Source organism: Pimephales promelas, chromosome 24 (assembly GCF_988280905.1).
Source record: "Pimephales promelas chromosome 24, fPimPro1.hap1.1, whole genome shotgun sequence".
NCBI classification, from domain to species: domain Eukaryota; kingdom Metazoa; phylum Chordata; class Actinopteri; order Cypriniformes; family Leuciscidae; genus Pimephales; species Pimephales promelas.
Window position 1 is genome coordinate 8,974,775 of NC_142792.1, and position 21,379 is coordinate 8,996,153.

General features: G+C 38.6%; 2 protein-coding genes across 4 annotated transcripts; one reads left to right on the top strand and one right to left on the bottom strand.

Annotated features, from left to right (window-relative positions):
- Window positions 1-602: 602 nt before the first annotated feature.
- On the bottom strand, window positions 603-3,586 carry zcrb1 (zinc finger CCHC-type and RNA binding motif 1). Of its 2 annotated transcripts, none has more exons than XM_039668118.2 (8): window positions 3,461-3,586; window positions 3,214-3,312; window positions 1,995-2,023; window positions 1,788-1,899; window positions 1,590-1,697; window positions 1,328-1,437; window positions 1,122-1,194; window positions 603-1,018 (listed from the first exon to the last, which is right to left on the bottom strand). In XM_039668118.2, the coding sequence occupies exons 2-8, from the start codon at window positions 3,295-3,297 to the stop codon at window positions 878-880; spliced, it is 657 nt and encodes a 218-aa protein (XP_039524052.1). In that variant the 5' UTR covers window positions 3,298-3,312; window positions 3,461-3,586; the 3' UTR covers window positions 603-877. The 2 variants fall into 2 exon arrangements, with proteins under 2 accessions (XP_039524052.1, XP_088982873.1); XM_089126747.1 differs by having other exon boundaries at window positions 3,442-3,569.
- pphln1 (periphilin 1) lies at window positions 3,567-21,360 on the top strand. Of its 2 annotated transcripts, none has more exons than XM_039668115.2 (11): window positions 3,567-3,914; window positions 8,106-8,154; window positions 8,461-8,525; window positions 8,621-8,851; window positions 9,068-9,132; window positions 11,429-11,563; window positions 11,656-11,831; window positions 12,700-12,735; window positions 13,988-14,064; window positions 15,571-15,702; window positions 20,428-21,360. In XM_039668115.2, coding segments are annotated over exons 2-11 (1,113 nt in total). In that variant the 5' UTR covers window positions 3,567-3,914; window positions 8,106-8,153; the 3' UTR covers window positions 20,623-21,360. The 2 variants fall into 2 exon arrangements, with proteins under 2 accessions (XP_039524049.2, XP_039524050.2); XM_039668116.2 differs by having other exon boundaries at window positions 3,739-3,914; window positions 8,621-8,833.
- The last annotated feature ends 19 nt before the right edge of the window (window positions 21,361-21,379 follow it).

The window sequence follows — 21,379 nt, forward strand, 5'->3', positions numbered from 1 at the left end:
CCCTTACAAACACTTTGATAACTGGGTTGATTGGTTGAACTTGAGACTGACAGGTCAATCGTTCGTTTAAATTATGATTGGTTGTATGATTTTAATCTTTAAACGTATTTAATTCCACTTTTTTGTATATATGAAGAGTTCAGATGCAAAAGCCTCTAAATGCCATTTGAAATTTTCTTCTTTAATGATGATTTTTAGCAAACTTGTATATTTAAGTTCAGTAATTTCACTTAAATGGCAATGATAATTACCTATTAATTGTTATTTAAGTGAAATTACTTTACTTAAATATACAAGTTTGATAAAAAAAATCATTATTAAAGAAGAAAATTTCAAATGGCATTTAGAGGCTTTTGCATCTGAACTTCATATATATTCATGAAATGTGAGGAAATTTCACAAACTTACATCTGCTAATGTTATCAAGTAATATTATGCAATTAATGTAAAGTATATTGCTATATTAACGTTTGATGTCTTATTGAGAATGCAGACACTTATTATTTTAAACATTGATAATAATATGAAGTACTACTGTCAAACAACTGGTTATCAAGACATTAAAAACAAGCTTTCAAATGACAGCTGAGAGCAGACAGAAAGTTATTTTAAACTGGTTTATTTTGCATGCTACCTGGAACAAAAATAATCATGTATATGTGAAACACACAAAACTAAACTATATTTACAAGATTAAAAAAAACAAAAAAACAATCACAATACTATATACCAAATATTTAGAGGTGTGATTATCTGAATGAGAAGCATAACATCACAACCAACATCTCAGATCAAGATAAGCAGATGACTTCTCTGCCTTTCATGACAACAAGCAGTTGAAAAGAGAAAGTCTGTTCTGAGCACATAAAAGTATGAATCAGTCACTGAGCTCCTCCTCATCACTGAAGTAGGTGCTCTTTTTGATCCTTGGCTTGTGGGTGTCGTCTGATGTAGATGCTTGAGATGCATCCTCTGTGACCTGCTTCTTTCTCTTCTCCTCCTCCTCAATGTGTGCTTGCTGACGATGACAGGCAAAAAGTTAGATTTCTCTTTGAGCCCATTTTTACTTGGAAAATTTATGAAGACTGAACCATAGTGTATACTGTATAATATTCACTGACCTGGAAAGCAATTGCCTGACTTAAACTGTCCAGTGCTGGATCCTCTCCTTCTTCCTCACTGTCCTCTGGTTCTCTAAAAGGACAAAAACAACATTTATTTTCTATTATATTATTTTCACTTAATTAGATATACTGTAAAAGATTAATTGCATTAAGTACATACTAGGTACTAGTTTAAACTATTAATTCTATTAGGAAGTACTTACACCTCCTCAGGCTGCTGAACCTTTTTCTTCTTTTTCTTTTCTTTTTTAGGTGGAGGTTCTCTCTCTCCAAGTAAATTTTTAGGACAGGCGTAACTCAAGTGCCCTTCTTCCTAGCAGAGACAAATGACATGAAAAAACAAAACAGTGTAAGAATCTCAAAAACTTTTCTCCATCCATAGTTTAAAATGTACAAGCCTTCACATCCATCTATGATAACTACAACAAAACCAACACATCAATATTAATGGATCAGAAAACTTACCCCGCATTCATAACACTTGGATTTGTCTGTGTAATTTCTCTTTCTGATGAATTCTGTAGCTCTCCCATTGTCAATGGCGATGCTGGCCTTCACCGTTCTCCCAAACAACTGAAAGAGCAATCGAGCACGTTGGCTCCATGTGCGCTTTTTTTAACCAGACACTTTACTAAGTCTTAATGTTATGTTAAAACAGCATACCTGTTTGTTGTTTAGCGAGCGGGCACAATTATGAGCAGTCTCTCTGTCTAGGAACAGCACAAACGCCACACCCTTACTCATCCGTGTCTGCTTATCTTTGACGACAGTCACCCTTTAGAAAATGACATTGTGACTATGATCAAGATATACTTTGATATAATGATATGAGTATAAAAATCTATTCATTGCAGACCAAAGGAAACTTACTTGACAACCTTGCCATATTTCGAGCATAGCTGTGGGGAAAGTGCAGGAAATAAATTAAATAAATAAATAAATAAACAATATTTCTAAATTAAATGCAAACATTTTGTAGTAAAATAATGTAATATAGTGGGAGTAGATATCCCTTTTTCTAAGAAACTTAATCATGTATTTAATAAAATTTTTAGAGAGTTCCCCACATAAACAGGGAAGTGTGTCAGATGCTTCAAGGTAAGATATGTCATTTGCTCAACCAGGGGCCTATACCATAAAAGCAGGTTTAGGTGGGCCCTGGGTTTTAGGTACCATGAAAGTGGTTTGGCTTTTAGCAGTATTCATCGCCATAGTAACTTACACTCCACGGCTAACCTGGTCCGGGGCAGGTTATGTTCCAGGTAAGAGGTTGCAAACCGAACTTGGACCAATCAGCTGTCATATACAATTTCAGTTCATCAATTATTAGTACACAGATTGTGTTTATAAAGGTAATATAAATATGCGTTGGAATCAATAAATTAAGCTATAAAATGACTATGTGAACTTAAATGTTCAATTCTCTCTATACCTTTATCAACTGTATAAAATTACTTCACAACTTTTACTTGCACTGATATAGTGAGACTTTTTATTTTAGTTTTCCTCTTTCATAGACAGTTATTTTCTTCTTGCTGTGTAAATTTGTTTAAATTCTTAATATTTTAATACTTTTAGTTAATAAGTGAATTGGGGAAATTCATTTCAATGAGTTTTGAACGAGTTTTACTCTTTCTCAGCATGTGATTGGCTTATCGCTACTGATGTCACACCTAACTACTAAACTCAGGATCAAGGCCTGACTTGACAGAGAAAGTTGATGATCAGCATCATGGTACCAACAAAGCCTGGTTGGATTTGGTTTGGTTTTGTCAACTCGAAACTAATCCTGCAACCCTGAGTTTTTTCAACTACCATCATGGTACAGGCCCCAGGTACAGGAAATTATTGGTCTTGTTAAAAAAACATCAAGCAGGATTTCTACTTTAGACAGAGTACCAATAAGAACTCCTAATAATTTGATAATGGATTTTCCCTCAACATGATGTGTTAATTAAGCTTTGAGCTCAAATATAATTATATTAGTTTTAATTTTCACTCTCAAATTTCTTACCGAAATCTCCCCTATGTAATTAATGGGTTCACTTGACTTTTTGTCAGCATAATATGGTAACATGCAACAGGGTACCTTGTGCAAATCGTTGTTTGTCAAGGAAAATGGGATGTTCGACACATAAACAGTGCTTTTGCTGGGCGCTAAACCACCACTCATCTTTATATCTGATATCTGAAAAGGAAAAAACAACATTTATGATTTATCACAACATGCATGTGCACATAAAGCAAAATATGGCTTTATGAAATATGGCTAAAAAGGAGCTTGCGAGCAATTTAGTAAAACACATTTCAGACTTACTTAACTACGAAAATCTTACTTAAAGCATGTTTACGATAATGAAAATAATTGCGTTCGTCATGTCTAACTTGTCTAAAATGTAGACATTTAACCAGCAAGTAAATCCGATTCAAAATTCAGCTCAGCGTGACCCGGAAGTTAAAAAGGACGCCGCTTTCACAACATAACAGTCTCTCTCAGAAAACAAATTCACAAAATGAATTGCAACAAATATAAATCAACAGGACTCATTTAAATGCATTAAAATAAATATGCAGTGAACAATAGCATCCATTTTAATTTAGCAGTTATTTTACTAAGATCGTCAGTCATTATTTTGAAAAAAAATATTTGGTCTGGTCCCGGAAACGTGTTTTTGATATGGCTGAGGAGTTTTGTTTGTCAATGAGCTGAGTGTTTCGCCACGTTTTTGCCTACGAAAGATAAAGAAATGGTAAATTGACAGAAGATATGTCAAGCAAAGCACGTAAACGGTATGTAAACGCTTGTTTTGTGGTTACGCATGTGTTCTTACTCATTATTGGTGAAAACTGTATCGCAGAGTCTGTTTTTAAATGGGTTTATTAAATAAGAGTTTGTTTGCTGGAGATACGTGCATATGGGTAAAAACACAAATTAATATGAATTGGAATCGATTCCTCGTGACTGTGATTTGTAGCATAAACAAACAGGTCAACGGAGCTGAGTTGTAAAGAAAGGGTCGGATGAGCGCGTGCTTTCTGTGACACAAACAACATAGGTTTCGATTACACTGAGCATTTTACTTATCGATCTAATAACCACACTGTTGAAAGCAGATGATAATATAATACAATATTTACTCTATTGTTTCAATTAAATAATAAAACGGTTAGTTTTAAGTCTAGTTACTGTGGTCAATACAGCATTTCAGCCCGATTAGCGTGTCACTCTACATCATATCGTTATTTTTTGTTGCATAGCAACGTTCTCTTAAGTCAGGAACTGTATATTTAAGCGGAATAATGAGACTTAATTTGATTACATTTAACCAGTTACATTTTTTTTTCAAGATCACATAACAACTCTCTTGCAAAAACAACAATGAACTCGGGGCCCTACAGCATTGTAAAATACATTCATGAAAAAAGGGGTTGTGCGTCGTGTAACAACGCCATCTAGCCATGAATATTTTATTTTTTTAAACAGTTCATCTTGTATTAGAAGTACTAAAAATTAGTTTCCCATAGGTCTCTCGTATTGCGTAACTACGTTATGGGAAAACTTTCTTTTTCTCGAGAATATTGAAGCCAATTTTTTTTTAAATGTGGTGCAGCTGCACATCATACATTGGCTGTGCTGCACGAACCTATGGTGAGGCAGCTTAGACGCGTGAACCAATCAGATTGCTTGGCCCCCTGCTGCGTTAGAGCAGAATGGGCGTGGCTTTTGTCTTTATAAGCCTCCATTCAACCTAGGGATCAGAATTTATCTCCTTCATCGAACTTACCACTTTGCTGATATCTGTATAGAAGCCTTCTCGCCACCGTCAAAAAGCCTTCAGCGGACCAAGCCACTTGCCTTGCAGTTTCTGAGGACGTTGGCTTTCCTGGTTTTCAACGGGACATAGCATATATCCTTTTAACACATTAGTGTGTTCGCCGTTGCGTCACACTTTTTCTAAATGAGCAATTTCTGAGGCATTGTTAGAAATGCCTCGAACTACCTGTGCCTCGTGCAGGGGCCCTCTCTTTAGTGGCGATCGTCACATCCTCTGCGCTTCCTGTCTGGGCCGTGACCACGCGGAAGCTGCACTCGCTAAGGACGACTGCCCTGAGTGTGACGAGATGGATCTCCCCACCCTGCGTGCTCGACTGGCTGTTTTCGCCGATGACGACCCCGCACTTCCCGCTCTCTCTCTCCCTTTGCTCGAGCCGCGCAAAAAGAAGCGCCGCTTACAAAGGATTCCAGAGCGGACGGGTACGAGCAAGCGCACGCCGGGCCAGTCCCCGCGTGCCTCGCTCTCTCTGAGAGAATCTCACTCGCCAGTTCTGTTCACACAGGGGGACCAGTTTCCCTCTCTGCGAGCGACAGGTCTTGTCCCTTTTGGAGCATCGGACAAGGATGCTGATAAGGATGACAGCCTTTCCATCACGGCATCCGAGTGCGACAAGGGGGCGTCCTCCATTTACGGCCTCGCACCATCAACACAAGCCAGCACAAGAATGAGCATTGATGCAGAGCTTCTCCGCGTGTTAACCATGGCCGTTGAAGACCTCGGGCTAAAGTGGTCTTCACCCGAGGACTCCACATGCAGCAAGCTAGACAAGTGGTTCCTGCAGGGGCGTCGACAGGCCCCTCAGCAGAGACCCGCCCCCTTCTTCCCTGAAGTGCACAACGAGCTGACTAAGTCGTGGAAAGCGCCACGCTCAACTCGCTTAAAGCCTTCCTTCTCCTCATCGTTCTCGACTGTAGACGGCACTCTGGAGAAAGGCTACAAGGCAATTCCTCCCCTCGAGGATATGGTGGCAGCACACCTCTGCCCGCCCACTGCTACAGGAGGGAAGGCCAAAGCGTTGCATCCGTCTAAGCCTTGCCGTGTCACTTCATCTCTCGCTGGCCGTGCATACGCCGCTGCTGGCCAAGCTGCTTCGGCGCTTCACACCATTACTGTCCTCCAGGCTTTTCAGGCCAAACTTCTCTGCTCAATGGACGAGTCTGGACCTGAACCGCAAGCTTTCAAGGACCTGCGCAGTGCCACAGACTTGGCCCTGCTAGCCACAAAGTCAATTGCCCAGGCAATCGGACGAAGCATGGCGAACTTGACGGTGCTTGAACGACACCTTTGGTTGAATTTGACTGACATAAAGGATGCAGACAGGACAGCTTTTCTAAACTCCCCTATCTCCACCACTGGTCTGTTCGGCCCAGCAGTCAAAGGGTTTGTGGAATGCTACAATGAGACCAAGAAAGCGCCGCAGCCTATGCATCACTTTCTCCCGAAACGTTCCAGCGCTGCTTCTAGCCACCACAAGAAGGCGCAACCTCCTCAACAGGTAAGATCAGCTCCTACAGGAGTACCATAGACAGTAAAAGAAATGGACAGAGCGATCTCATTGGAACTCCATTGAGACGATTGAAGCCCGTTTTTGGTGTTTTTTTTATTTATTTTTTTAAAAATTTTTAAGCACTTCCGTCCCTGACGCGCAGACTCAAACAGAGCTTGACTACGTAGTTGTGACGAGAGCAACCCGTCTGTCTTCTAGTGCTGTGGCATGAGAAATCTGAATCATTCCCTTCTGAAACATGCAGAGGTGGAGAGTGTGAGTAGGAGCTGTCCATGAGCTAGGAGAAGGAGACAATTTTGCTAGGTATTTTGATTAATTATTTTGTCATTTTGCCTCCACGTTTCCCAGATTGCGCGCAAGCTTCTTCTCCTGTCCATACGGTAATCTCTCTACTGTGCGACAGAGAGTTGCGTGGGTATGACGCAATCGTTAGCCTACTTTCACTAAAACTGCTTCTACGGGGCCATAACATAAGCCACAAGGTAATGGATCATTTTATACATTGTCGTGTTTCTTTAGAAATAAATAAAGGACAAATGGGTTCTTCAAACGCCTCAGATGTAAAGTTATTCGCTGTCAAATTGACGCCAAAATGAATGGGAGTCAATGGGAATTCTAACACAAGTGAAGTTCTGCTACAAGATGGCAGCTCCCGTGAGGCTTCAACTTCCGGTCGATGGATTACCCCCTTGAGGAGTATGTATTCACCATTCAACGCCTAGTGACATCTTTTAGAGCATAGAGATTTCAGAGGATGTTGGGTCTTATGGCCTCATCATCACCATCATCAGTACTCCAGTTTGGACCTTTGGACATGCGTCCTCTCCAGTGCTGGCTAAAAAGCCATGTACCATCTCATGCGTGGCCACTTACTTCTCTATCAGTCTGGTGTAGGGATGCAAATGATCGATTAATTCATTAATCATTAGTTGATCAACCTTATTGACTAGCTCTGACGCTCCAGGGTGCCAAGCAGCCTGATTGGTTCGAACGTATGAGCTGCCTCGCCATAGGTTTGTGCAGTTGCCGCAGCACAGCCAATGACCTCTTTCTGCGGTGCAGCTGCAGTGCACTTTAAAATATTTTGCTTTCAATATTCTCGATATTCTCCCATAGTGTAAGCTAGCCTTACACAATACTCGTTACCTCATCTCAGGGAAGCGATGTAACGTTAGTAACCAAAAAAATTGTCATGTTTCTATTTTCTGTTTTCTGCAAAGCTCTATATAATTATCAGTTATATTTAAAGCTTACATTTACATTTATTCATTTAGCAGACACTATCCACAGCGACTTACAAATGAGATCAATAGAAGCAGTTAAACTAACAATAAGGCAACAAAATGCAAGTGCTATGACCCTTCCCAGTTTAATCTAACACAGTAACTTGCATGTCATTATTATTATTTTTTTTTATAAACATAAATTGTTAGTATTAATGGATCAAGTGTTGCCAAAAAAAATATGTGTCTTCAGCAGTTTCTTGAAAATGGCCATGGAACTTAGTAGCTTTGGTTGAGTTGGGCAGGTCATTCCACCAGCATGGAACAGACCAGAAAAAAATGGTTCTTATGGGCTATAAATAATTATCTGGCATACGTATTGGTCCATTCATATTTTTGTCTCATTTGTTACTAGATAACTGTCATACAACGGAAGACATCGATTTCCCATTCAGAAACTAAAAGTAAGTAATTTAGAGGAATGTTTTTTTTAAGTATGATTAAAATATAATAAAAGTATTATTTAATATGATGATTATATTAATAAATATAAAATAGTTTTGTCAATATTATGCAGTCTTTAAAGTAATTTATTGGTGTTCTGATTGTCTAAAGGATTGTCTTTCTTCTTATTCTTTTTTTTATTTAATACAGTTTAAAATAATTGAACTTTGATGTAAAAACATTTTTAGATAACCCATGTGTAAGTTCCACATTGTTACAGTGGTTTAAATAATGTGTCTTTTTTTTTTTTTTTTTTTGTACCTCAGTGACTTTTAGGAGGGAGCGAAATATTAGAGAGATTTATGAGGACCGGTTTCATTCAGACAGAGGGGTAAATACTTATGTCATAATTTTCTTGGCCATGATCGGACATTTGGAATATGCTGTGAAAGAAAAAGCCTTGCTTGAGCTTATTTGATGTTCCAGGGTCCATTTCCAAGAGGAGCTCAAGGAGATAGGAGAGGTCACTTTGGGCGGCCGGAGGAAGACTATGGCCGTGGTGGTTTTGAATACGAAGGCTCTCGGTTTTACCCAAACGGTGCTCCTCGCAACTACCATGGAGATGATCAGAGAGGTTACCATGGAGACAGCCATCACTCATTTTCAAATGACCACAGAGGCGGGCCACCTGGTCGAAGGGTAAGCATCAAAGATCAGGTATGGATAAATCTATTTATTTTTGACTTTCTTAGTGTTAGTGTCTTTTGTGCTGTTTGCATGATAGGAATAATAATATTAGTAAAATTAATATAATTGCTCTTTGATTGTCCTGAGATTACTCTTTGTAATTTGTCATTGTCAAGAAATATGTAAAAGTGATTGACAATTGTGTCTTGTATTTTCATCATATCATTGTGTTTTACATTTCAACAGGAAGACTTCCAATACTACAGAGGGCCAAGAGAGGAACTTCATGGTGGTCGCCAAATGGACTTTAGGTATTTCATGAGTACAGCTTGCCACAAAGGAAAATATGTATTATATGAGGGCGTATTCTGTATAAACTAAGCCGTTTTTTTTTTTTTTTTTTTTTTTACTGTTTGGAAATTGAGGAAATACTGTTAAATGTGGTTTGAGTGAGCGTACAAAACATTTGAATCCTGTTAAAAATCGTATTTAGTGCTGATCAATTTTGGATCTTAATGCGGAGTGTAAACGGTTCAAGGGTAGGGATACCCATTAAAACTTTCCCCAGCAGATGGCAGACCTGTTCCTCTTGGAATCATACTGTGTTCCCTCCTACCTTGGCTTCCCTTCTTCACTCACTGAAAAGTGAAGTTTCTTAATACAGAGCATAAATCAAACTCTGAGTTGTCCTACATTCTCTGTTTTTTTTTTTGTTTTGTTTTTTTTTTGGGGGGGGGGGGGGGTTGTTTTGTTTTTTGGTTTAGCTCCCTTGGAACCACAGACAGTCACCCAGCATCCCAGTGGTTTTCCGTATGTTATAATCTGACTTTATGAATTAATCGCAACTGTTCACAGCAGGGATGGAGGGTAGCCAATTGAACTTAGTGTTGGTCCACCCTTTCTAAAAGAAATTGTCAGCAAAACTATGATGTCACCATTTAAAAGTTTTCAAGAGTATATACAAGAATGCAGTATTTTTCTTAAAAGAGAAACAGAATACACTTGCATAGGGTTTAAATTTATTTAGAGACAAATGAGGACACTGGCTAAACTGAGCATGCTGATGATGATAATATATTTATATATATACATGCAATTAAATATTTCATTAATTTTAAACACATTTAAGTTTGTGAATATTTATATATAAAACTTGTATAAAATACCAAAAAGAATTTTTGGGCAAAACCCAGTCTTACCACTTGGTGGCGCTTTTGTATTTACTTAGTAAAGCATGCTTGTCTAAGCCTCTCTTTAAATTTAAATCAGACATTTTTAAAGATTCCGTTTTAAATAAATGTTATTTATATGGTCATATAAAGCATTTTTCTGCTAATTCATGTAATCAGACATGCTTTAAAGTACTTGTTTTGACCTTTTCAGTGCTTTAATATATTGTGATGGGTTGCGATAGGGAGTGAGAGGTTAGCCTTTTTTTGGCTTGCGGTAATATCCTGGCTTCATATTGGCAGTAAAGACAGACATGTGGTAATTTGCTCTGTTAGTCCAGGGCAGACAGGGTCACCTGCACTTCAAACAGATGTGAGGGTCATTAAAGTTTTGCGAGGTCACTGTGTGCGGACACATTGTCGTGTGTGTGTTTGTGAGAGAGGAACCTGGCTGGGGTTCAGGCCAGGGTCACTCGAACCAGGTGCCTGTGATTCTTTTACGTCCCGCTCTCTTGCGCGGCAGGCCATATAAGTGGCACGTAATCGGCCTGCGCGACCGGAGGGTCTTAGCAGGGAAACCGTAGTCGAGGGGGAGCAGAGTAAACTGAAGGGGGTTTTACTGCCACTAGAACAGATGTGTGTTAATGAATGTCTTGGTTGCGGGTGAACTCAGCAGAGCTGTGGTGCTGCTCTGTTAGGCAGCGCTGCAACTTTTTACAAGCCTCATTTTGCCCTCCTCTTTGTGCAGTTTAAATTGAGTTGCAATTTACAAGCAGGATGTGAAGCCTCTGGCATGGTCTTACACGTATAGGGAAAGTCTTAAAAGAGGCAGAACCCATTGTGGAGACTAGTTTAAGAGAATCTCCCCTGTATCAGGACATGGGGTGTCCTGCCTAACTAATAGTTTTCAAATAAGTCTTTATGGACATTGCTAAATCATAATTGACCCTGATTTTCTGAATATTCAGTGACCCTTAGAAGTCTTTCAACAGAAACAAAGTGAGTTCCAGTGTTGCTTTGGACTCCGTTTGACGTTGATAATATGGACAAACAATTCTTTAAAATATTTTCTTTTGTGTTCTGCAGTGGATAGAAAGTCATAAGTGTTGTATATGATATTGTATGGGTCAAAAACAGAATAGATACAGAATACAAAATATAAAGTATTTATTTAGACATCTGAAATGACCATCCCAGTCACAGGGCCTGGTTCATATCAACAAGATGTCCCCACTTTAACCTCCTACTTAACTGTCAGAGGACAGTAGGCAACTACTTGAACCACACAAACTTTGATTTTTTTTTTTTTTTTAATTTAAAGTACATTTTTGCTCTGTTTTGGTTTAGTATCTATTTAACTGTTTAATGAGAATATCTTATGCTAATATTTCTTATCCATAACGTGAATGCAAGTATTTGTCGTCTTTTTCCTTTCCAGACCGAGTAATCGCGCTGGTCCTCCCCCAAACGCTCGAGTCCAGGGTTCTTACCCTCCGCCCAGGGCTCTGCCTGCAATAGTCCCCGATGCAGGAGATGACAATCTCATGCAGGCCATAATGAACCTCGACCGGGGGTTTGTATTCAGACATGTTATGTAAAATGCACCATATTGTTCTACTAGGAAACGCATACTTAAAACTTGAATGTGTTTGTGCTCTGTCACAGGGAGGAGCGGGACAACTTGAGACGAAAGGCACCCTTCCCGCCGGTACGTGACCGCTCTCCAGCCCGCCGGGACGTCCCCCCTTCCCCTCACAGTCGGTCGGGGTCCAGCATAAGTAGCCGCAGCTACTCACCAGAGCGGGCCAAAGCGCACCCTATCTTGCCCCAGCAGGGGAAAAGTATGAAACCTTTTCCGTCAATTACTTGATTAGTCACTTCTTAGTGTTTCTTTGATTTTTATTAATATTACATACACACAAGTTTGGGGTTGGTGGGGTAACTTTTTATTTAAAGAAGCCTTTTATGCTCACCAACGCTGCATTTATTTGTTTAAAATACAACTAAAATAATAAAATATTACTTTCAGCAGCCGTTTCTCCAGACTTCAGTGTCACTCAACAAGATTCTTCATAAATCATTTATATTATCATTTGTATTTCAAATCCTTCGCCATTTCAGTGTAGTATTTGAACTGTCATGGACTTTTTGAGACGTGGGAAGGCCTGTTGATTAATATAAAGGCTTTCTTGACTAATTTTAATATGCCAAGCTGCAAAGTGAAAAGACTTTGCCTGGCTGCTTTATTCCTCATATAAACTATAGAAACGTCCTAAATGCTTCACTGACAGGTTTTATTTGAGTCGTTGTGTTTGAAAATAGACATGCTTGGACATGACTGTACTCAAGTGTCCACTGCAGATCACAGATGATGTCACTCAAGCTGTCCTATTAAAGACTCCCATCTGTGTTTGTTTCCCTGTTCTCTGTTACTATAATGAGATCCTCAGTAATAAGCTCCAGAGAGACGCTTTGAACAGCCAATATTGAATGCACATGTTTTGGTTGACATACTCCAAAAGAGAGTCTCTAGATTACGCTGAGGAGGACTTGCATGACACTGTATGATCTAACCTCTATTACTGATGAAAGAAATGCATCAAAAACACCTGAATTGTTGGTCACTAAAAATTACAGTGCTGGTACTTTTTTCTTTTTTTTTTTGTTCTTTTATTTAATGATGTACAAAAATGTTTTCCTCTCTTTCAGGATATGAGGAGCCGATTGGGCTAGGCAGAGGACCGGGTGAGTTAAACAGTGTCCTTAAGGGTGATCACAATGTTGCAAAAGTCACACCTGAATTTGAGCCTGCAGAATGCAGTACAATTCTATCATCTGTTAGGTTTAAATATGTTGCTTATTTTTAATCTATCAATAAGAGTGTTGGATTCAGTACTTTCCAAATAAATTAATTAATACAAGAGGTATGCTAGCAGACTACCGTTGAAAAGTTTGGGGTTGGTTTTTGAAAGACATCTCTTAGTGAAAAGTAACAGTAAAGCAGTAATCTAATCGTGAAATATTATTACAATATATTGTAAAAAATGTGAGTAATTCCTGTGATGGAAAAGCTGAATTTTCAGCAGTCATATTTCTCCTGTCTTCAGTACGAGACACTTCATTTTTAGGATTATTTTGGCAAAAAGTTCAAAAAGTTTTTAGAAATCTTTTGAAACATTATAAACGTCTTTCATTTTCACCAATTTAATGCGTCCTTGCTGAGTAAATTAATTTCTGTGAAAAAGAAAAGTCATACTCCTGTTGAATCCTGATAAAGAAAGCTTATGGCTCACACACAAGGAGATTTTGTTTCGCTGTGCTTTATAAGTTAAAGGTCAGCCTCCAGTCACAGTAACTTAAGAGAAAGCGTTGCTAATCACACCATCGTAGAGCCTCGTTTTGTTTGTCTGCTTTCCTCTCACTTCCTTTGGCTGGGGATCGTAAAAAGTCCACAGGCATGTGTTCAAGTGTCTGATTGCTAAACCTTCCATTCTTTTCTTGCTTTTATCCGTTCCCTTTTTACTTCTCTTTGTCAGATGTTTGATAGCATGCCATGTACATCGCAAGGAGGTTTAGATTTGAGTCTTAAATCTTAACACAACTTCTGGTCATGGACTCCTCTCCGCTCCAAATCAATTTGGCGAGCACTCCATCTCTTTCCGAACGAATCCGTAGGTGTTGAGCCCACAGCTCACACGGAGAGGGTCACGAGCTGACACTGCAGGCACCTGGCTGTGGTTTGCCTGCAGGGAAGAGCCCTGATCAGCAGTGAGGGAACCACCTGGTTCTGCATGCCAGCTGGATATTCGGAAAGCAAGCAGGATCCGTTCCAGCATGCGAAAACGTTTACAGCACCCAATGAGTCAAGCAAGGCCATTTTGCATGGCTTTCTGGGGGATGTTGATCTAATTCCAAACTATAGTTGCATTGTTGGCTTGCGTCCTAGAACATATGCTTTGTTTCTTACGTTCTGATCCCAGTCTTTCATCTTCCACAGACAAGGAAAGGCCCCCCGTCCCCTCCGTGAGTGCATCACGAGATGGTTCGCCCCATAGCTCTGTATCAGTCACTAAGGTGAGTTGCGCACACACACACACAGCTCCCAAACAGATGTGCTTACCAGAACACTCCCTTTCACTCACTAAAATAATAATAAGTGTGACATGCCAGCCATTTCAGCTGATGGCAAAAAACCCACAAATCTTCTTTGAATTTCCACCAGTGACTGGAGATTTTTTCCTTCATTTTGAAAAGCTGTTTGCTTGTGCTCGCTCTCTCTCTCTCTCTCTCTCCTCGTATGATGGGTTTTAAAGGGTCCTGTTTGGCGCATGAAAGGCAAGTGGTCCCTGTCGTGTTTATTCAGACTGTAAGCACAGTTCTGACACAAAACACGACGGATCGCTGAAGGAGAGCTTGTGGATATCACGGGCCCACCCAGACCGCAGCAAGGCTAAAAAAAGAGGGTGAAATCCATTAGCTCAACTCTCGCCTTTATCACAAGATCTTATCGGAGGCTCAGAGCACTCTGGACATACTCTAGGGAGCTCTGAGAGCCTAAAATAAATTTGTTTCTCTTTATTTCTCATGTACTCTCCTCTTTTTCACGTTTTTTTGTGCCTTTAGGTCAACTGAATCAGTGAACAATCATGCAAAAAAGTGTTTTTATTTTGTATTTTTTTTATTTGATTTAAATTAAAATTTAATCTCTGTGATGTATGGAGTTTTATCTGTAATGCAAGTTGAGTTATTTTACTGATTCGCAAGACATGGGACAGAACAACTTTCCTTAAGAAGCTTACATTTTTTCTAAACTTTTTTTAAATGGTTTAATTACAGATAATTTTGTATGCATATATATTATATATACATTTTATCCATTACAATTTTATATATATATATCACTCATAATATTTACACACAGTGTGTGTGTATGTATATGTGTGTATATATATATATATATATATATATATATATATATATATATATATACTTAGTTTCACCTCTGAACCATGTGCAGATGAAAGTTGTTTTTGGTTAGTGGACGTCTCAGTCCTTGAGCCTTTGATCTTCTTCCATAGCTCTGTTCATGGGGCATAAGCCATAACCTTGTGCCTTAGATGAAAAGAATTTTCCAGTGTAAACTGGGCCTGATAGGCGGTCTCTTAAGTTCAACAAACACACTAGTTTTGGGGATTCATTGTTTGAAGAACAAAGAACAGATGAAGTGCATGTATTTTGCTGTGGTGGGGTCATATTTGTTTGTAATAGCTTACCTTATTTCCTTAAATTTATATTCCTCCCCAATTAGAACAAATTATTGATATTAGTTTAAGTTTGGTTAATTGGAATGAGATGACAAAAAGTATCTTCAAGTCCAAGATGTAGATCTAAATAGAGCCAACTCTTTTTTCCATTCTGTCACACAGTGATGTTCTACTTTGCCTGATTTTTGTCTAGGGAAAAAGCATCTTTCTTTCCTACTTTCCTGAATGTTGTTTTCCAGCATTTATGTTATTTTTTATGGTGAACATGTTTCTGGATTATTCTAGCTTTAACAATGCCTGGTTCTGTGAACTGCAGGAGGAAATGCCATCGGTGGAAGGGCCCACAGATGAAGTTCAGGCCACTGTGGATGAAGCGTCATCCGTCATGGACGACTTTCAGGAGCGACGAGCTCAAGCTATTGCTGCCAAGGCTCGGGAAATTGAGAAGGTTTGAGAAACGCCCCTGTTGCTTTTAAACTTTTATTTCTGTAGGTCTGAGAGTATCTAAAATAGTTTGGAAGAGTATGTTGTCATTTTCGTTTTAATGCCTCCCGTTTAGATTTATTGTTAATAGGACTGTCAGAGTTAAAGAAAAAGCTCAGCTATTTACATTTGTAGGTAAATTAATGCTTAATGCATTGACAGATTAATTGCATAGAAGTTAAAGAATTTATTACGTTTTTTCCTCTCCTTTTTGGTCACTGCATCTACTAAGAAAACAAGGGTAAAAAAAACACCGTCTCAGCTTTAAAATGATCATAATAAAGTTCCTGTTCTCTCCTTCTCCTCTTTACTGGCCCTATTAAATGAGAGATGGGATCCCCCAGGAGTGGTGAGCCAGCCCTCCTATTGAGCACCAGCCTAGGTTCTGACACTGCAAGATTTTAACTGTCTGCTTTTGACCCAACCTTGAGCTTTATTGGGTTATTTACTTACAGAAAAGCCATCTGATTTTTGTATGCATGGCCAAGTTTTCCTCTTCATTCATGGGAGGCTCTTTGAATCAGTTTGTTTTTGTGTTTAAATAGCTTTTTGTATTCTCAAACGATCACTTAAGCATATTTTTCTGTGTGCATGCCTGACATATCTACATGTCTGTAATTTGTTCAGGATTTTATATTTCTTTCTGTGCTTTAATTGATGTTGAAGTGTGTTTTGATTTGCCCTGAACACACATACTTTAGTGACAGTGTGTGGATGTCTGTCAGGCAAAAGCCTGTTATTTCACAAAGTGTGAGTGGTTCTGTTTAAGTGTCCACCAGATGTTTAGCTTCTCCTTCAATCTTGTCTAGCCATCTCTACACTTTACCTTTTTTAACAAACATTTAGCTGGCATGCTCAATACAGCATGCTTTTTATACACACTTGAACAACATACATATAAATGTCTGTGGGACATTTTCTTAAAATGTGCCAGTCAATCTTTTCCATCCAATACTATTGAACAGAGTCTAAAGATTTCAAGCTTCGAAATGCATCTTACAAGTGGCTCTGTTTGACTTGTGCTCTAGATTCCATGTCTTCTGAAACCATACAATGCCTTTGTGTGGAAAAACAAGAAATTTTAAATCGGCCCAGCTCTCCTTGACTCGACCATAATAGTTTATGTGACAAGTCAGGTCTCTGATTCGATAACATATCGTTCCAAGTTTAAACTGTTCAGTTCAGAAGCTGATCTGAATTATCCATTCATGAATGAGACTTATCTGGTTATTGGGTTCAACTCCCTGATATCCCTTTTCCAAGCCTGTTCTTGAGCAGACGAAATGCGAACCGGCCATGTGTCTCCATAAACGAGGAACTAACGGTGACGTAAAGCTGCTGTCACTGTGTATTGTTTACCTGACCATAACCAGACTATAACAGTGTGCGTCCTAGTGTTTGTGCAGGCAGTGCGGCACAGTGCGGAAACTGAAACCGTTGATTCACTCGCTCTCTCTCGTGCTGAGTCTCTCTCGCGTGTTCAGTTTTACATATTTAGATATAAAGATCAAAGTAGTGCAACGTTATTATATTGATCAATGAGACTGCCATATATAGCTAAATTTGGCACCATAGAAATAGCCATATAGTTTTGGAACAACATGAGTGAGTAAATGATGAAAAAAGTTTCATTTATCGAAAAACTCTTCCTTATTCCCTTTTTCATTTTCTAGTTGTGCTTCTTCATGAACGTGAGCGTGTTCAAGTCATGCTGAAAGAGGAATCTAGTTGGGTATCGAATGTTTTGTTATGACCAGCAAGAGGTTTATTTTACAAATGAGCCCGTGTAAATTTTGAATTCTGAAAAGACTGAATTCCTTGCTGCTAAAGAACTGTAAGTAGGCCATCTTTGTTGTGATTGTTCTCCAGTCCACGGTGAGGCTTAATCTGGGTCTGAAGCTAAGCTTTCGAGGTCCTTAAGGGATGTTTGATTCCTTCGTTCTTTAATTGCGTTTGATGCGTCTGATCTGAAAATGTCAGATCAAATAAAATAATAGACTGATACACAGTTACCTCTAAAGAACATCATGGTTTTTGGGTATACTTATGTTTTCTATGCTCCTGTTCCAGAACACAGACATTAGAGTATACCTCTTTTTGCTCTTATCAATTTTTGAATATTCTTCTTTAAGAAAAACATTATTTGGGATTGTAAATTAGTGCTTTGTGGTTTTTAGTGCATTTATGTTAGCTTCGACGGCATCTCAATAAATTTAATGACCGAAACGATTCCATTGGAGAATTTCATTGCACTTAACTGATGTTAGTTGTAGCCTCCCTCCATATATTTAGTTCATATATAATCCTGGGCGTACAGCTGAATATATTGAAATACCATGCACCAAAATGTAATGTTTTTTTATATAATAAAACTTTGGTATTTCTAAAAACTATATGTGAACTTTCAGTGAACCACTCTGAAAGTTATTAGTGAATAGATACTTTCCCACTTTTCCCTCCTTGTCTCTCCCACCCTTCCTGAATAATTCTCTGCTATCTTTACCCGGAATCAGGAATCAGACTCCCACAGTACAAAAATGACACATGAAAGGCTGAACAAGAACACACACACACTTGCGTGGTCCTGTTCAGCCTTCCTTTTTGATTGGGTAACAGAGGTGGGGTTCACAGGAAGTGTATGGAAATAGAGCATGCTCTAGGAAATCGCTTCGAAATTGTTATGAATTATTTAATCTTAGTGTGGTTTTAGTGGCTTATGTTTCAGTGTTCAAGGTTATAACTCATAATAGGACACAGCAAAAGGTGTTCAGATATTTGTTCCTAAAATTAGATTCATGAATCACAACTGATGCTGTTAAAATGTAATTCTAAGCCTAGAAGTCTTTTATACTGTATTCAGATGGCATTGTGAATTACATTCTAGGCCACACATGTAGTTGTCGGTCTTTTCCCTTAAAAAAAAAAAAGTTATTCATGGTAAGTTTGTACTGACTTTATCTTGTGTTTCCATTTGCAGGTCCAAGACCTGTTACTCATATTTGGTTACAGATTTAAACAAACTCTTAACCCCAAAGTATTAGCAGAATTTGTACTGCAGGCATAAATGACACTTCAAATCACGTGGTTTGTGGAGACACTACTTGTGCTATTATTGGTCCCAACAATCCGGCTAATATAAATCCCATAGATTTTAAGGTCTCAAACCAGACTGGCTAAAGGTCTGGTCATATTTACCTTGCAAATGTTATGTAAGGGTGAAACATTTTCCCACACGGATTTCTTGTTCAAGTTTTACACACAGATTCAGCACATTGACCAACAGAATGCTGCTTGGTTTTGGTTTGACTTCCATGTGAGCTGTGCTTCTTGCGTTGTATGCTATAAGGTTTATTGGCTGAGCGTTAATGCAGTTTAAACAGTCACACGGATTGACTTTGTAACTGCAGTCTCTTTTAACGCGCAGCCTCGGGTTACAGTGAACTTCCTTTCTACATCATTTATCCATTCTATTCTGGAATGTTCTAATTGACTTTTAGAGTCTTCTCATTGAACCTATTTGACTTAATGAGCATTAGAGGCAGTTCTCGCACAAGAACTCTGTGGGCTTTGTGTGTGGGCCTCTGTGATTCCTGGAACCAGGTGATCTCATTTTACTAGTACCTGACTCAGCCATGGGAAAGAGCCCATGTGAAAGCTAATGAGGAGCTCACTGCTAAAATTATTAGTCAGCACAATTAGTTGGGTGGGCACATTTCTTAGACCTAGAGGCATGTAGTGGGAATCACTGAGGATATGAATTGTCTTTCTATTATGATTATAATGCCCTTTTTTGTTATATTTTAAGTACTTCCAGATGTTGTCATTTTGAGCCATGTCAAAAGCTATGTTGAGATCTTAAACCAGTTTCAGTTTCTTTTAGTTAAGTTGGGTGCATTGTGTTGATCTGTACCATCGTAAATTCTTGAAAATCTGATTTTATATCGGTCTCCTGATGTAAATTTCAAGATAGGATCTTCAGCTATAAGTTACATGTCCTAAGGGCTGTGTGTTAGTGAAGGTAATTGCAGAGGTTATGCAGACTCCCCTGGGTCTGAAGCATTGCTTTGATGTCCAGAAGTGTTTGATTATCCAACCACAGTAAACATAACTGAGCTCTGAGAGTTTTGGTTTGGGGCTTTGTACTATCGTCTGGATGGTAGATCAGAAAGGCAGAACGTTCACCCACATACACAACAAAACCATGCTCTATATCCTCTGTGAACAGAAATAGTTAGATTAAAAGTTAGATGGTTCTTGAGACCATGCTTTGATTGTGCACGCAATGCATTTGCCAAGTAAAATACAAGCACAATACCATGGGCCAGCAGGTGCAAAAAATGTATTCTTGAGCTCCAGGATAAACTTTTTATTTTCAAAGAAATTGTCTGAAGGGATATTGTCTGAAGGCATATGAAGGGATGTGCGTTTCTGTGTTGGTTAGAAAACCAAATGGAAATAAAAATCACACATATTGCACTTTTAACTTTCTTTACAATACCTTTTATTTTAAGTTCCTTTTTTGGAAGTGGCTAGACATGAACATATACTGGAATGTGGTGATTTGGGATTGCCCATTGACATTGGAATGCACACTCCTCATTTGAATGCAGATGCAAACATTTTCTTAAATCATCCTGTTGGACATTTTTGCTGCATTATAATTTAAAACATTGGGCTATGTGTTGTATAGGTCTATCGCCAGGACTGTGAGACGTTTGGCATGGTGGTGAAGATGCTTGTGTCCAAGGAACCCACCTTAGAGAAGCACCTGCAGAACCCACTAAAAGAGAACCTGGTTGAGATCCGTGAGCGATGCCTTGCGGACTTGCAACACTTCATTGCTGAACTCGATGAGGTGGTTCGACAGCCTGAACCTGCTATCTAAGGTGGCCCCATTTTACTTGACCAGCAGATTTGTTGTTTATCTCTGAACCTACATGAGAGTCCTTCATTGTTTTTATGACTTATGTAAAGGCTATTGTACATTGTGTAATCCAGTGTCCCCCTCAAAGAAATCTTCCAGGGGCAAGGAAAATCTCTTTATATTTTTCATTTATGTAGTCCCATTTATCCATTGATGATAGATTGTATAATCTCTTTGTAACCTTTCAACATTGAGTAATACAAAATAGATTGCAAACACAAGGAACTGAATGCCAGAAGAGGATTTGCTCTGTTCCTTATTTGTTGCAGAAGCTAAGGAGGTTTATTAACCCATTGAGGAGATTTACAAGATAATGCTTGTCCTAATCAATTATGTATAAATTGAAAGGGTTCTATGTTGTTGCCAATTAAATCACTTAAATTCTTTCAGAGCAATGATAAATGTTGATGAATGAATGACGGCAAGTAATCTTTATGGGTTCAGTTCATTTCGGCTATCTGTAGTACAGTTAAGCTGTGCAGCTGAAAATAATGCATTTTCATTTTATTTCTAAATCAAATTTTCCAGCCTCTATATTATGAAGCCCAACACAAGTATTTGTGTAGTTTTTTCTTTGTATAGTATTAAAGAAATTGTCTTGGAGTTATTATAATGCATGTTTTTTTTTCCTTTTGATTTAATACACCCTTTTTGTGATCACATGTTAGCAATTAAATAAAGTTGTCTTTAATAATCAAATATATTTTGTAGTTTCCTT